General features: G+C 52.5%; 1 protein-coding gene across 3 annotated transcripts in view; it reads right to left on the bottom strand.

Annotated features, from left to right (window-relative positions):
- ADIPOR2 (adiponectin receptor 2) overlaps positions 1 to 16159 on the bottom strand; it is a 67955-nt gene that overhangs the window by 22404 nt on the left and 29392 nt on the right. For all 3 annotated transcript variants that reach the window (XM_054167965.1, XM_054167966.1, XM_054167967.1), the window contains exon 2: positions 15211 to 15444. In XM_054167965.1, coding sequence (XP_054023940.1) covers positions 15211 to 15378 — 168 coding nt within the window. In that variant the 5' untranslated portion in view covers positions 15379 to 15444. The remainder of the gene's footprint in view (positions 1 to 15210; positions 15445 to 16159) is intronic.

A 16159-nucleotide genomic window follows, 5' to 3' on the forward strand; every position in this document is an offset into this window, starting at 1 on the left:
TCTGTCAATGCCACTACTTGACAAGGGCCAAAGCCCTCAGTGCCCACCTGTGCTTATCAGTAGACCTGAATAGAACAGACCAGGTTGGAAGAGACCTTCGAGATCATCCAGTCCAACCTAGCACCCAGCACCATCTGATCAATTAACCATGGCACCAAGTGCTTCATCCAGGCTCTTCCTAAACACCTCCAGGGATGGTGACTCCACCACCTCCCTGGGCAGTACATTCCAATGGCCATTCTTGCTGGGAAGAACTTCTTCCTAACATCCAGCCTAAACCTCCCCTGGTGCAGCTTGACAGCAATGAGGTCTCCCCTCAGCCTCCTCTTTTTTACATTAACCATCCCCAGCTCCTTCAGTTATAGTATAGTATCATAGTATCAGTCAGGGTTGGAAGGGACCACAAGCATCACCCAGTTCCAACCCCCCTGCCATGGGCAGGGACACCCCACACTAGATCAGCCTGGCCAGAGCCTCATCCAGCCTGGGCTTAAACACCTCCAGGGATGGGGCCCAAACCACCTCCCTGGACAACCCATTCCAGGGCTTCACCACTCTCATGGGGAAGAACTTCCTCCTCACCTCCAGCCTGAATCTCCCCACCTCCAGCTTCATTCCATTCCCCCTAGTCCTATCACTCCCTGAGATCCTGAGCAGTCCCTCCCCAGCCTTCTTGTAGCCCCCTTCAGATACTGGAAGGCCACAATGAGGTCACCTTGGAGCCTTCTCTTCTCCAGACTGAACAGCCCCAACTCCTTCAGTCTGTCCTCACAGAAGAGGTGCTCCAGCCCTCTGCTCATCCTTGTGGCCCTTCTCTGGACACCTTCCAGCACTCTCCATCAGATTTCTTCTCCAGGCCCTTCCCAGCTTCCTTGCCCTGCTCTGCCCTGGCTCCAGCACCTCCATATCTCTCCTGAATTGAGGTGCCCAGAACTGGACACAACCCTCGAGGTGTGGCCTCCCCAGAGCTGAGTCCCAGGGGACAATCCCCTCCCTGCTCCTGCTGGCCACAGCATTGCTGATCCCAGCCAGGAGGCCTTTGGCTTTCTTGGCCAGCTGGGCACACTGCTGGCTCCTGTTCAGCTGCTTGTCCATCAGCACCCCCAGCTCCCTTTCTGCCAGCAGCTCTCCAGCCACACTGCCCCAAGCCTGCAGCATTGCTTGGGGTTGTTGTGGCAATGCCTCTGTCACTCAGACTGCTGCTCACTGCATTAAGTGCCTGCATTTAGTATCTTTCCCCCTAAATACACATATTTTTTTTCCTCTGGATTTTGGCAGAGGAAAGGATTTGGGGAGACACAAAGCAGGGTATCTTAAAAGTATTCCCACTTCAATGGCATGAAGAGATGTGATGCATCCATGGAGATGGTTTCCAGGCTCCACAGTCTTGAGCTGGTTAAATACTGCTTCCTCCTTCCCTGTGGGTCGAGGTGCCTAGTTTATTAACAGGCTTTTAGAGCTTGAATGGCTGCAGAGAAGGCAGAAAGTGAGGACCTAGCCAACCATGAGCAGAGGGTGTTCTGCCCAGAAGGCTGATAACGTGTGGGAAATGGCCCTGTCTCCCAGAAAGCTCTCATGTGAATTAACAACAAAGTTCTAACAGCTTATGGCTTGTGGAGCTGGGGCTGGGCTCAGCTGGCTCCTGTTAGTCTGGAGAGTCTTAACCCTGAGAAAGGAAAGCTGCTCTGCTCAGTGAGGGGGGCTGGGGCTGCTGTGCTGAGCGAGGGAATGAGGGGCTGGGGCTGCTGTGCTGAGCGAGGGAATGAGGGGCTGGGGCTGCTGTGCTGAGTGAGTGAGGGGCTGGGGGTGCTCAGCTGAGTGAGTGAGGGGCTGGGGGCGCTCAGCTGAGTGAGTGAGTGAGGGGCTGGGGGAGCTCAGCTGAGCGAGTGAGTGAGGGGCTGGGGGAGCTCAGCTGAGCGAGTGAGTGAGGGGCTGGGGCTGCTGTGCTCGGCTGAGGGAGTGAGTGAGGGGCTGGGGCTGCTGTGCTCAGCTGAGCGAGTGAGTGAGGGGCTGGGGGCGCTCAGCTGAGCGAGTGAGTGAGGGGCTGGGGGTGCTCTGTTGAGCGAGTGAGGGGCTGGGGGTGCTGTGCCAAGTGAGTGAGTGAGGGGCTGGGGGAGCTCAGCTGAGCGAGTGAGTGAGGGGCTGGGGCTGCTGTGCTCGGCTGAGGGAGTGAGTGAGGGGCTGGGGCTGCTGTGCTCAGCTGAGCGAGTGAGTGAGGGGCTGGGGGCGCTCAGCTGAGCGAGTGAGTGAGGGGCTGGGGGTGCTCTGTTGAGCGAGTGAGGGGCTGGGGGTGCTGTGCCAAGTGAGTGAGTGAGGGGCTGGGGGTGCTCAGCTGAGTGAGTGAGTGAGGGGCTGGGGCTGCTGTGCTGAGTGAGTGAGTGAGGGGCTGGGGCTGCTGTGCTGAGTGAGTGAGTGAGTGAGGGGGGCTGGGGCTGCTCTGTTGAGCGAGTGAGGGGCTGGGGGTGCTCCGCTGAGTGAGTGAGTGAGGGGCTGGGGCTGCTGTGCTGAGTGAGTGAGTGAGGGGCTGGGGCTGCTGTGCTGAGTGAGTGAGTGAGTGAGGGGCTGGGGGTGCTGTGCCAAGTGAGTGAGTGAGGGGCTGGGGGTGCTCAGCTGAGTGAGTGAGTGAGGGGCTGGGGCTGCTGTGCTGAGTGAGTGAGTGAGGGGCTGGGGCTGCTGTGCTGAGTGAGTGAGTGAGGGGCTGGGGCTGCTGTGCTGAGTGAGTGAGTGAGGGGCTGGGGCTGCTCCGCTCAGTGAGTGAGTGAGGGGCTGGGGCTGCTCCGCTCAGTGAGTGAGTGAGGGGCTGGGGCTGCTCCGCTCAGTGAGTGAGTGAGGGGCTGGGGGCGCTCTGCTCAGTGAGTGAGTGAGGGGCTGGGGGCGCTCTGCTCAGTGAGTGAGTGAGGGGCTGGGGGCGCTCTGCTCAGTGAGTGAGTGAGGGGCTGGGGGCGCTCTGCTCAGTGAGTGAGTGAGGGGCTGGGGCTGCTGTGCTCAGTGAGTGAGTGAGGGGCTGGGGGCGCTCTGCTCAGTGAGTGAGTGAGGGGGGCTGGGGGCGCTCTGCTCAGTGAGTGAGTGAGGGGGGCTGGGGGCGCTCCGCTGAGTGAGTGAGGGGCTGGGGCTGCTCCGCTCAGTGAGTGAGTGAGGGGCTGGGGGCGCTCTGCTCAGTGAGTGAGTGAGGGGGGCTGGGGGCGCTCTGCTCAGTGAGTGAGGGGGGCTGAGGGGTGGGGGTGCTCCGCTGAGTTTCCTGCCTGGTCGCTGGGTTTGTAACCACTGCTGGCTGTGCTGTGCGTTGGAACTAGGAGAGGGAGGGAGTGGTTTTGTTTAGAGCTCGCTGGCACAACTGCTTCCCTGGACAAAGGTCAGATTCCACAGCTTCTGGCCTTGTTCTCCTGGAGATGGTATCTGCCTCATTTGGTCAGGCCTCTTACAGTGATGCAAGAGAAAAGTGTTGGGGCCCTGGCTTAACTTGCTCCTTCCCTTCAGCTGTTTGAGAGGGATTGACTCCGTTCTTACATTAAGCTCTGCACTACACTTTCAGGCTCTTTATTTTTTTTCCATGCTTGTTTTCTTTGTCTGCTGTCAGGATTAACAATGACAGAGCAGCAGAAGATGGCACCTGAGAATCTTCTGTAGTAGAAGCAATTTCTACAGACTTTTCCCCATGGAAAGATGTGGAGTTGCTGGAAGGTGTCCAGAGAAGGGCAACAAGGCTGGGGAGGGGTCTGGAGCACAGCCCTGTGAGGAGAGGCTGAGGGAGCTGGGGTTGCTTAGCCTGGAGAAGAGGAGGCTCAGGGGAGACCTCATTGCTCTCTACAACTCCCTGAACGGAGGTGGTAGCCAGGTGGGGGTTGGTCTCTTCTCCCAGGTAAGCAGCACCAGAACAAGAGGACACAGTCTCAAGCTGTGCCAGGGGAGGTTTAGTCTGGAGGCTACCTGGTTAATTCTATTCTACCTGAAAGGAGGTTGTGGAGAGGTTGATGTTCCTCTCTTCTCACAGGTAATTAAGTGATAGAACAAGAGGGAACAGAGCTGCAGCAGGGCAGGGTTAGACTGGACAGTAGGAAGAATGTTTTCCCATCAGGAGTGGTCAGGCCTTGGAATGTGCTGCCCAGGGAGGTGGTGGAGTCCCCAGGCCTGGCTGTGTTTCAAGGTGGTTTGGCTGTGGTGCTTGGGGCTACGGTTTAGGGGTGACCCTTGCAGAGTAGGGTTTGGGGTTGGACCTGGTGTTCCTGAGGGGCTTTTCCAACCTGAATGTTTGTGTGATTCTTCAGTACTTCCAGTGCCTGGGACAGCACACAAAGAGGAAGCTCAGATGTTAAGCTCTTCTGACCTGAAACGTGAGGCCGAGCCACGCGCTCCGGCGGCGGCAACAGATCGCGGCACCAGCGGAGGAAGGGAAGAAAGGAGAAAGAGATCTACACAGCAACCATTTGTGAACACAACCTGCTAACAAAAACCCAGCCAAACAAGCATGTTTCTGGTGGGACCCCAAGCACTGATACAGGCTGGGCAGGGACTGGCTTGAGAGCAGCCCTGAAGAAAAGGCCTTGGGGGTGCTGGTGGATGAGAAGCTCAACAGGAGCCAGCAGTGAGCACTGGCAGCCCAGAGAGCCAAGCAGAGCCTGGGCTGCAGCAAGAGAAGCATAGCCAGTAGGGCCAGGGAGGGGATTCTCTCCACTCTGGAGAGACCCAACCTGTAGTGTCCTGTTCTAGAGCCTCTATTACAGGAAGGATCTGGAGGTGCAGGAAGGTGTCCAGAGAAGGGCCATGAGGATGAGCAGAGGGCTGGAGGTGCTCTGCTATGAGGACAGAGAGTTGTGGTTATTTGATGTGGAGAAGAGAAGGCTCCAAGAAGACCTTATTGTGGTCTTCCAGAATCTGAAGGGAGCTGCAAGAAAGCTGGGGAGGGACTTATGAGGGTGTCAGGGAGTGATAGGAGTGGGGGCAATGGAGCAAAACTAGAAATGGGTAGATTGAGATTGGATGTTAGGAAGAAGTTGTTCCCCTTGAGGGTGGTGAGACACTGGCACAGGGAGGTGGTGGAAGCCTCATCCCTGGAGGCAGTTTAGAGACACACAAGGTCTAGGACAGCAAAACCAATGCTGTCCAAAAGGCTAGGCAGGAGGGAAGAAGCTGTTGCAAACTGCCTTATAAGCACATACATAGCACATGCAAACTAGGGAAAGGAAAGAAGTTTAAACTGCCAAAGCAATGAGAAGCAGCATGCAGCTTGCCTGACCCCTGTCACCACCAAAGCTTTACCATGCAGGTAAGTGGTTACTGTTTCTCAGTCACAGAGGGTACACCACTGCTCTGCCACAACAGCAACTGCATGTTTCAACAAGATAGCAAAAAGTGTATCTTTGGGACAGGCAGGGATGGTCTATGAACATGTATGCACTCCAGAAGAGAACAGAGAGTTACCAAATAAGATACAGACCAAGAGGTTCTGCTGTAAAAAGATACTGGGATTATATTTATGGATTCATAGAAAGGGTTGGGTTGGAAGTGACCTTAAAGATATCCAGTTCCAGCCCCCCTGCCATGGGCAGGGACATCCTCCACTAGACCAGGCTGCTCAAGGCCTCATCCATCTTGGCCTTGAACACCTCCAGGGAGGGGACACCCACAGCCTCCCCAGGCAACCTGTTCCAGTGTCTCACCACCCTCATTGTAAAGAATTTCTTCCTACTACCTAGGCTAAATCTACCCTCCTTAAGCTTCAATCCATTCCCTCCCATGCTATCACTACAAACCCTTGTAAATAAAGGCCCTTCCCAGCCTTCTTGGAGGTCCCTTTTAGGTACTTGAAGGCTCTATCTATAGTGTCTCCCTGGAGTACGTTTTCTCCAGGCTGAACAGCCCTAACTCTCCCAGCCTCTCCCCAGAAGGGAGGCTCTCCAGCCCTCTGATCATCTTCATGGCCTCCTCTGGACCTGCTCCAGCAGTTCCATGTCCTTCTTATGCTGAGGGCACCAGAAGTGTCTGCAGTGCTGCAGGTGGGGTCTCACAAGAGCAGAATGGAGGGGGAGAATCCTCTCCCTCATCCCGCTGCTCGTGGTGCAGCCCAGGACGCGGCTGACCTTCTGGGCTGCAAAGGCACACTGCCAGCTCCTGCTCCTCAGAAGCACCATTGCAGAACTGGCAGAACAGCAGCACTGACAGAAGGATGCAGCTGCTTGAGCATTATTTTGGAGAAGCATGCTGAAGCCAGCTAGGGAGCTCTCTGCAGAGAATGGCACCATTCACAAAAAGCAGGGGTTTGGGCAGTTACCCAGGGGGGTTACTGCTGCCAGGGACAAAGGCCTCAGGGGGGGGAAAACCAACCAAAAAACCAAAACCCCCTGCCAAAGGAAAAAGAAAACCCAACCCACCCCCCTCCAAACCACTAAAAAAAAGACACAACAGAAAAAAAACATCAAAAGCCCCCCCCCCACACCAAACCAAACCCACACAAACTTCACATTGCACAGAATCACCAAGGTTGGAAGAGACCTCACAGATTGAGTCCAACCTGTCACCACAGACCTCATGACCAAACCATGGCACCAAGTGCCACATCCAATCCCCTCTTGAACACCTCCAGGGATGGGGACTCCACCACCTCCCTGGGCAGCACATTCCAATGGCCAACAACTCTCTCTGGGAAGAACTTTCTCCTCACCTCGAGTCTAAACTTCCCCTGGCACAGCTTGCGACTGTGTCCTCTTGTTCTGGTGCTGCTGGCCTGGGAGAAGAGACCAACCCCCACTACAGGTAGTTGTAGAGGGCAATGAGGTCAACCCTGAGCCTCCTCTTCTCCAGGCTAAGCAACCCCAGCTCCCTCAGCCTCTCCTCACAGGGCTGTGCTCAAGGCCTCTCCCCAGCCTTGTTGCCCTTCTCTGGACACCTTCAAGTGTCTCAATGTCCTTCTTAAACTGAGGGGCCCAGAACTGGACACAGGACTCAAGGTGTGGCCTAACCAATGCAGAGTACAGGGCACAATGACTTCCCTGCTCCTGCTGGCCACACTGTTCCTAATGCAGGCCAGGATGCCATTGGCCTTTTTGGCCACCTGGGCACACTGCTGGCTCAAATGAAAAAGCCCAAAGAAACCCAACCAAAACCAAATATCCCCAACCCCCCCCAAACCAAACAAAAAACCACCATAAAAAAAGCATACCAAAAATAACCAACCAAAGACAAACCCCCCAAACCCCAGACAAACAATAAAAACCACAAAAACCACCCAAAAGCAAACAAAAATAACCCCTTCCCCAAACCCCTCACACACAACCCCCCCAAACAAACCCCATAGAACCACTGAGTTTGGAAAAGACCTTTCAGGTCATTGAGTCCAACTGTCAACCCAGCTACCATGAGCACTGAACTGTCCTGGAGCACCACATCTACAGCTTCTTGAACACTTCCAGGGATGGGGACTCCTCCACCTCCCAGGCCAGCCTGTTCCAATGCCTCACCACTCTTAAAGAAATGTTTCCTAAAGCCCAACCTGACCTCCCTCTGGTGCAACTTAAGCCCATGGAGGTAACTCGCAGTTTGCCTCCTGTTAGGGGAAGTTGTGATGGCAGCATTGAAGAGGGTGCTCAGGTTGCTCTCATGGGTGAGTTGCTGGAATGTGTCCAGAGAAGGGCAACAAAGCTGGGGAGGGGTTTGGAGCAGCACAAGCCCTAGGAGGAGCAGCTGAAGGGACCTGGGGCTGGTTAGCCTGGAGAAGAGGAGGCTCAGGGGAGACCTTCTTGCTCTCTACAACTCCCTGAAGGGAGGTTGCAGCCAGGTGGGGGTTGGGTCCCTTCTCCCATACAAGCAGCACCAGAATAAGAGGACACAGTCTCAAGCTCCCCTAACCCCCCACAAAACCAAGTAAAAAAACCACACACAAACCCCCCAAAAAACCCAAAACAACAAAAGCACACACCCCCAAGCCCCCCCCCAGACAAAACCCCCAAACAGCCAAAAAAACCCCAAACAAACCCACACAAACCCCACACCAGCCCCAAAACAAAACCCAAAACCCCCAACCTCCCCCCCAAAAATCAACACCCCCCCCACAAACCCAACAGAAAAAAATCAAAACACAAAAAAACCCCAAAAATCCCTAGACAAAAAAACACCAAACCCAAAGCAACCCAACCCCCCCACCCAAACAAACCCAAACACACACACCCCCCAAAACCCCACAACACACACACAAGAAAAAACAAACTAACCAAACCAAAAACCCCACCAAAAAAACCCCCCAAAGCAACCCAAAACCCCCACCCAAACAAACAAAACCAAACACACACACACAACCCAAAACCCACACAAGAAAAACCAAACCACCTAAACCAAAACCCAAGCCCAAAGCAACCAAAACTTCTAGGACTGGATTTGACTTCTCAGTACCACCTTGATATGTTTTTGTTCCCCATGAAGATGGATTTCTAAAGAGGATGAACATGTGAAACAGCTGGGGGGGGGGGGAGCCGGGGAGAGGGAAAATGATTCTGCATACAATACTGGGCTTCCACACACCTCCTTAGAAAAGAGGAGGCAAATAATTCATCCAAAGCAACTGCTGCCTCTTAAGAGCTCAAACTGCTTCCTCCTACGAGGGAAGCACAAAGTGGATATACAAATGGGTGGGAGGAAAAGAATCTCAGACAGGAGAGACTGGGGCAGATTTGATGCAAATAAAGGAGCTGCAGTGAGAATAGAACAGAATAGAACAGAACAGGTTGGAAGAGACCTTCAAGATCATCCATCTCATCCAACACCACCCAACCAACTAAACCATGCAACCAAGCACCCTGTCAAGCCTCCTCCTGAACACCTCCAGTGGTAAAGACAGGGAAATGGGAGACAAGATGGACATAAAGAAAAGGAAGAAAAATGAAGTAAAGGCCTTGGGGGTGCTGGTGGAGGAGAAGCTCAACAGGAGCCAGCAGTCAGCACTTGCAGCCCAGAGAGCCAAGGAGAGCCTGGGCTGCAGCAAGAGAAGCAGAGCCAGCAGGGCCAGGGAGGGGATTCTCCCTCTCTACTTTGCTCTGGTGAGACCCCACCCGGAGCACTGTGTCCAGCTCTGGAGTCTCTATTACAGGAAGGATCTGGAGGTGCTGGAAGGGGTCCAGAGAAGGGCAACGAGGCTGGGGAGGGGTCTGGAGCACAGCCCTGTGAGGAGAGGATGAGGGAGTCCAACAGGATGGCATGCAACAAGTCCAAGTGCCAGGGGCTGCACTTTGGTCACAACAACCCCATGCAGAGCTACAGGCTGGGGTCAGAGTGGCTGAGAGCTGCCAGGCAGAAAGGGACCTGGGGGTACTGGTTGACAGCAAGCTGAACATGAGCCAGCAGTGTGCCCAGCTGGCCAAGAAGGTCAATAGCATCCTGGCCCACATCAGAAATAGTGAGGCCAGCAGGAGCAGGGACGTCATTGTGCCCTTGTACTCTGCTCTGGTTAGGCCACGAGGATGAGCAGAGGGCTGGAGCTGCTCTCACAAGGAGACAGACTGAGGGAGTTGGGGTTGTTCAGTCTGGAGAAGAGAAGGCTCCAAGGAGACCTTATTGCAGCCTCCCAGTATCTAAAGGGGGCTCCAAGAAAGCTGGGGAGGGACTTTCTAGGGTGGCAGGGAATGACAGAACTGGGGGAATGGAACAAAACTACAAATGGGTAGATTCAGAGTGGATGTTGGGAAGAAGTTGTTCCCCATGAGGGTGGTGAGAGACTGGCACAGGTTGCCCAGGGAGGTGGTGGAAGCCTCATGCCTGGAGGTTTTGAAGGCCAGGCTGGATGTGGCTGTGAGCAACCTGCTGTAGTGTGAGGTGTCCCTGGCCATGACAGGTGAGTTGGAACTGGATGAACCTTGAGGTCCCTTCCAGCCCTGACAATTCTGTGATCCTATAAAAGAGCTGCAACGATACAGGGCAATGAGAGACAAGAGGTAAATACAGAAGCTGCAATGACAAATACAGGGAAATAAGGCAACAACAGACCAAACAATGCAATATTTATGACAGGGTGAAGCTGCAGACATTTTTACATTAGTATCTCAAGTCTCAGTGAATCCTGTGGAAGCATCACATCTCTCAGGATCCATCTATACTATGACATTCAAGCAAGTCAATGTGATCAGCTTGCCAGTAGCAGCAGTTAAGAGCACATTAAATGACCACAGTTGTTCCACCATCAAGCTCTCAATTCACTTTCCTTCTCCAACAGAGGAATTTCTTGATGGCTGCCACTGGCTTCAATGTGGTTGCATTTAGCCACTAGAGTACTAATGCAGTGGGCAGCTCCTGAGTGCTTGTGGAAGGCTATGTTTAGCAGGTGTGCCTGAGTACTGCTGCCATCTAGGGAAGAACAATAAAGCTTACTGTTATCTAAATAAGAACCTCTTCAAGACCTAATAAGTCATCTCTGCTGAAGCAGTTGCACATAGCCAGAATGTAGAGTAAAAAAAGTGAATCCTAGCTGGCATTTAACAGCTGTGCTGAGGCTTACACAACACAGAGGAAGATACATAGTGTGTAAGGCTTTTTTTCCCCCAGATTATTTAGAGCACTGCAGTATGCCACATAATAAAGGCTGTTTGGTGAGCTAATATTGGTACTTCTACCAGCAGAGAGTATTGAGGATAATCCATCTGAATCATCAACCTTTGAAGAAGGAAAAAACCAAATTAAAAGGCCTCACAGAAACCAGGAGTAGAGGCTTAGGCTGGAAACAAGTTAGAAAAACAGGAGGCCACAATGCAATTCAAGACAGAGCAGAACAGCAAGCTTCAAACAATGAACCCCAAATTCTGTGACAACATCAGTAAGTGTGCAGATGACAGCAAGCTGGGGGCAGGAGTTGATCTGTGAGAGGGTAGGAGAGCTCTGCAGAGGGACCTTGAGTGGCTGGACAGATGGGCAGAGGCCAAGGGCATGAGATTGAACACATCCAAGTGCCAGGTTCTGCACATTGGCCACAACAACCCCAGGCAGTGCTACAGGCTGGGGTCAGAGTGGCTGGAGAGCAGCCAGGCAGAAAGGGACCTGGGGGTGCTGGTCGATGGTGGGCTGAACATGTGCCACCAGTGTGCCCAGGTGGCCAAGAACGGCATCCTGGCCTGCATCAGGAACAGTGTGGCCAGCAGGAGCAGGGAGGTCATTCTGCCCCTGTACACTGCACTGGTTAGGCCACACCTCGAGTCCTGTGTCCAGTTCTGGGCTCCCCAGTTTAGGGAAGATGTTGAGATGCTGGAAGGTGTCCAGAGAAGGGCAACAAAGCTGGGGAGGGGTCTGGAGCACAGCTCTGTGAGGAGAGGCTGAGGGAGCTGGGGTTGCTTAGCCTGGAGAAGAGGAGGCTCAGGGGAGACCTTCTTGCTCTCTACAACTCCCTGAAGGGAGGTTGTAGCCAGGTGGGGGTTGGTCTCTTCTCCCAGGCAAGCAGCACCAGAACAAGAGGACACAGTCTCAAGCTGTGCCAGGGGAGGTGTTTTCTAGGAAGAGACTGGATGAGGCACTTGGTGCCATGGTTTAGCTGATTAGATGGGGCTGGGTGATAGGTTGGACTTGATCTCAAAGGTCTTTTCCAACCTGGCTAACTCTGTATCTGAGTTCTGTGCCTTCAGAAGGCTAATGTGCCACTAATACAGGCAAGGTAGCAGCACTATGTTAACTCAGATACTTAGTACAATGAAACATTTTAGAAGACAGAGAGAAGACATCAAATAAAAGCAAGCTAAGTATTTGTAGTGAGCCACCACCAAAGAAGCACATAAGGATGAAGGCAAACAAACAAAAACCCTCAAAACACACATGCTAAGAAGCCCAAAACAATAGAGAATGCTTCACTTGATTGCCAGAAGTCTAAAATTAAACACTGACTCACCCAAATAATTTCTAACGTAGCTAAGCAAAAGTACAGAATGAATTACAGAACAATCAATCACAAGCTTTTATTTTAGGCTATCCAGCTGCAGCCACCAGGTAACTCACACTACTTACTGTGGTATCATAGAATGGTTTGGGTTGGAAGGGACCTCCAAACCCCATCCAATCCAACCCCTCTGCAGTCAAGCAGGGACATCCTCAACCAGATCAGGTTGTCCAGAGCCCTCTTGAGCCTCACCCTGAATATCTCCAGAGATGGGGCAACAACCACCTCCCTGGGCAACATGTTCCAGTGTTCCACCACCCTCATGGTGCAGAACTTGTTCCTAACATCCAATCTAAATCTGCTCTGCTCTAATTTCAAACTATTGCACTTCATCCTGGCACTGCAGCCCTTTGTAGCCCTTTGTCCACTCCCAACCTTCTTGTGGTTGGCACTGGGAGGCTCTAATTCATATTACTCAACCAGGAAAGTCAGAGACAAGAATAAAAACAGCCTTCAAAGGAAGGCTTTTTCCCAAATGCTACCAAGATAAAGATGTGTGTGAAATATCTGCTAGTACAACTCCACTCCTCCTTTATCAGCCTCAGTTACTAGTTGAGGATTTGCCCCTCATACATATGCTTTGTGACCTGCCACGTAATGCAAAGAACACCACTCTGGGTATTTCCAGTTACCAGGAGAATGAGAGTGTCCCACACAGCTTATACAGTGCAACCCACAGTGCCTTGGCTGGCACCCAGTTACTGCTGGCATCCCCCAGGGCTCAGTACTGGGGTCTGTCCTCTGCAATGTCTTTACCAATGATCAGGATGAAGGGATTGAGGCACCCTCAGTAAATTTGCAGATGGCACCGAGCTGGGTGGCTGTGTAGATCTGCTAGAGGGTAGGGAAGCTTTGCAGCAGGGCCTGGACAGGTGACACCCATGGGCCAAGGCTAACTGTATGAAGTTTAACAAGGCCAAGTGCCAGGTCCTGCACCTGGGGCACAACAACCCCATGGCAAGGTACAGCCTGGGAGATGTGTGGTTGGAAAGCTGTGACTCAGAGAGGGACCTGGGGACTCTTGTTGAGAGCTGATTAAATAGGAGCCAGCAGTGCCCAGGTGGCCAAGAAAGCCAATAGCATCCTGGCTTGGATCAGAAACACTGTGGCCAGCAGGGACAGGAGGTGATCATCCCCCTGTGCTCAGCACTGGGGAGGCCACAACTCAAGTGCTGTGTTCACCTCTGGGCCCCTCATTACAAGAGAGACATTGAGAGGCTGGAGCATGTTCAGAGAAGGACAATGACACTGGAGAAGGGCCTGGAGCACCAGGGCTGTGAGCAGGGGTTGAAGGAGCTGGGGGTGTTCAGTTTGGAGGAGACTGAGGGGAGACCTCATCACTCTCTACAACTACCTGAAGAAGGGAGTTTGAAGCAAGGAAGGGGCAGCCTCTTCTTGGTGGCAAGAGACAGAAGCAGAGGAAATAGTTCCAACCTGCACCAGGGGAGGTTCAGGCTGGATGCTAGGAAATATTTCTTCCCAGAGAGGGTTCTCAGACACTGGAATGGTCTGCCCAGGGCAGTGCTGGAGTCACCATCCCTGGAGGTGTTCAAGCAGTGTGTGGAGCTGGTGCTTAGGGACATGGTTTAGTTGCTGGGTGGAAGGTTGGACTGGATGAGCTTGGATGTCTTCTGTGATTCTGTGACTATCTGCTCTGACTTATTACAAGGACACTTAAAACTGAATTCCATAAAGGCTCAAAGTATTAAAGTTATGACAGAGTAATACAGGTTCTGGTGTCAGGTGAACCATGCTGGTGGTCCATTCACACACCCAGAATCTGTGGCAAATGAAATTGCAGCACCAGTAGGACTCTTCTCCCTAGAAGCCTATGGTAGCAACCTCAGCATATTTTTGCTCTTGGGCTAAAACTACACAGCTGCTGTAACTGGGCTGATACACTACACCCATCAAGCCATGATAAATTTCCAGTGAGCCTAAGATGAATGCCTGCTGCACTTCAGTGTGCTGATGCCCATCTGTATGCACCCTGGGAGAAGCATTAATCACCAGGAGGTGATCGTGCCCTGCCCTCTGCGTAACTCCAACGAGAGGGCAAGACGTCCTGCCGCAGGCTGCGCTGCCTGCCAGCATCTGCCAGGGCTCACACCCCAACAGTGCAACACCACTGCCACCAGCTCAGGAATCTATGAGCCACCAACGGTGACAGGCTGGAAAGCTATCCTGGGGAAGTACCACAACATGCTTCCCCATCCTCGTACTCTTCCTCACAAGCCTGTTACTTGCTGCTGTCCGAGACAGGATTGCAGAACCACAGAATATTAGAGGTTGGAAGGGACCTCCAGAGATCATCCAGTCCAAACCCCCTGCCAGACCAGCATCACCCAGGGGAGTCTGCACAGCAGTACAGCCAGGTGGGTTTGGAAAGTCTCCAGAGAAGGAGACTCCACAACCTCTCTGGGCAGCCTGCTCCAGGGCTCTGGCACCCTCACACCAAAGAAGTTTCTCCTCATCTTGAACTGAAACCTTCTATGTTCAAGTTTGTACCCGTTGGTCCTTGTCTTAGCACTGTCCCCTCCACTTGACATCCACCCCTCAGATATTTATAGACACTGATCAGATCCCCTCTCAGTCTTCTCCAGACTAAACAGTCCCAGGGCTCTCAGTCTCTCTTCACAGGGGAGATGCTCAAGTCCCCTAAGCATCCTCCTGGCTCTCCATTGGACTCTCTCCAGCAGCTCTGTCTCTCTCGAACTGGGGAGCCCCAAACTGGACACAGTATTGCAGGTGTGGTCTCAGCAGGGCAGAGTAGAGGGGGAGGAGAAAAACCTCTGTAGGTTGTTCTTTGGATACACTTTTCTTGCTGTACCCCAGATATACTGAATGGTCAGACTGCATTAGACTAACAAGAATATTTGCAAACACTTTTTTTTTGGTCCTAATCTCTTCACCAAGGTTTGGGTAGCATTCAGCTATAGTCAATGGACCTTCTCCTTTCAACTTCTGAGTACTTGGAAGTTACAGAACAAATCTTTTGAGATATAGACAGTGTCTGAGCATAAAACAAAGCAGCAGGAGCCCCATTCCTGTCTGGGGAGAATGAAAGAATAGGAAGCTGGTAAACTCCTGCTTATCAGCCAAGTTCCCATACAAGTCTTTCCAGCCCAGTTCACACACACCCACAAGAATACTTCTGGCATCTTCTTGGGTTTCTTACACTTATTTAGCAGGCCTGAAGTGATTGGAAGCTCACAGTTCACGTTTCGGGAACTTACTACAAGCACTGAAGCAAACTGAAGTCAAAAGCACTTTTTTTTCTAGTAAATCCAACAGATAATCACAAAACTTACATTTTTCTGTTCAGAAGACAGAGGTGGCTCCACTAAAAGCAGCCTCTGGTCAGAGCTGTCCTCTTCAAAGGCCGCCTGAGTTGCTGCAGTGTCAGACATGTGTCCTTTCCGGAGCCGCAGACCCGGCTCTGCAGAGCCAGCATTATCGAGTTCCGGTAGCTCATTCATGAGATGCTGGAAGCCTTCTCAATTATTCTCTTTCCTCTTGGTTGGGCTTAGCTGATTGTGTTGGCTCTGAAAGACAAACAGAACTGAAGTTAGAGAGTGTAAGAATTGGCTGGAAGAAGAATGTGCTTAAAAGTTACACATCTACACCAAGTGCTTTTATACACGCTCAAGCTCCCCCAGGACATACACTCTGACACTACAGGACAAGGAATTCTCATCTTGCCACCACTGGAATCACAGAATTGTCAGGGTTAGAAGGCACCTCAAGGATTATCTAGTTCCAACCCTCCTGCCACCTCACACTACAGCAAGTTGCTCAGAGCCACATCCAGCCTGGCCTTCAAAACCTCCAGGCATGAGGCTTCCACCAGCTCCCTGGGCAACCTGTGCCAGGCTCTCACCACCCTCATGGGGAACAACTTCTTCCCAACATCCACTCTGAATCTACCCATTTCTAGTTTTGCTCCATTCCCCCCAGTCCTATCACTCCCTGACACCCTCAAAAGTCCCTCCCCCCAGCTTTCTTGTAGCCCCTTTGAGATAACGGAAGGCCACAAGAAGGTCTCCTCAGAGTCTGCTCTTCTCCAGACTGCAAAACCCCAACTCCCTCAGTCTGTTCTCATAGCAGAGCAGCTCCAGCCCGCTGCTCATCCTCATGGCCCTTCTCTGGACACCTTCCAGCACCTCTAAATCCTTCCTGTAATAGGAACTCCAAAACTCTACACAGTACTCCAGGTAGGATGTCATCAGAGCCGAGTAGAGGGGGAGAATCACCTCCCTG

Source organism: Dryobates pubescens, chromosome 15 (assembly GCF_014839835.1).
Source record: "Dryobates pubescens isolate bDryPub1 chromosome 15, bDryPub1.pri, whole genome shotgun sequence".
Lineage (NCBI taxonomy): Eukaryota > Metazoa > Chordata > Aves > Piciformes > Picidae > Dryobates > Dryobates pubescens.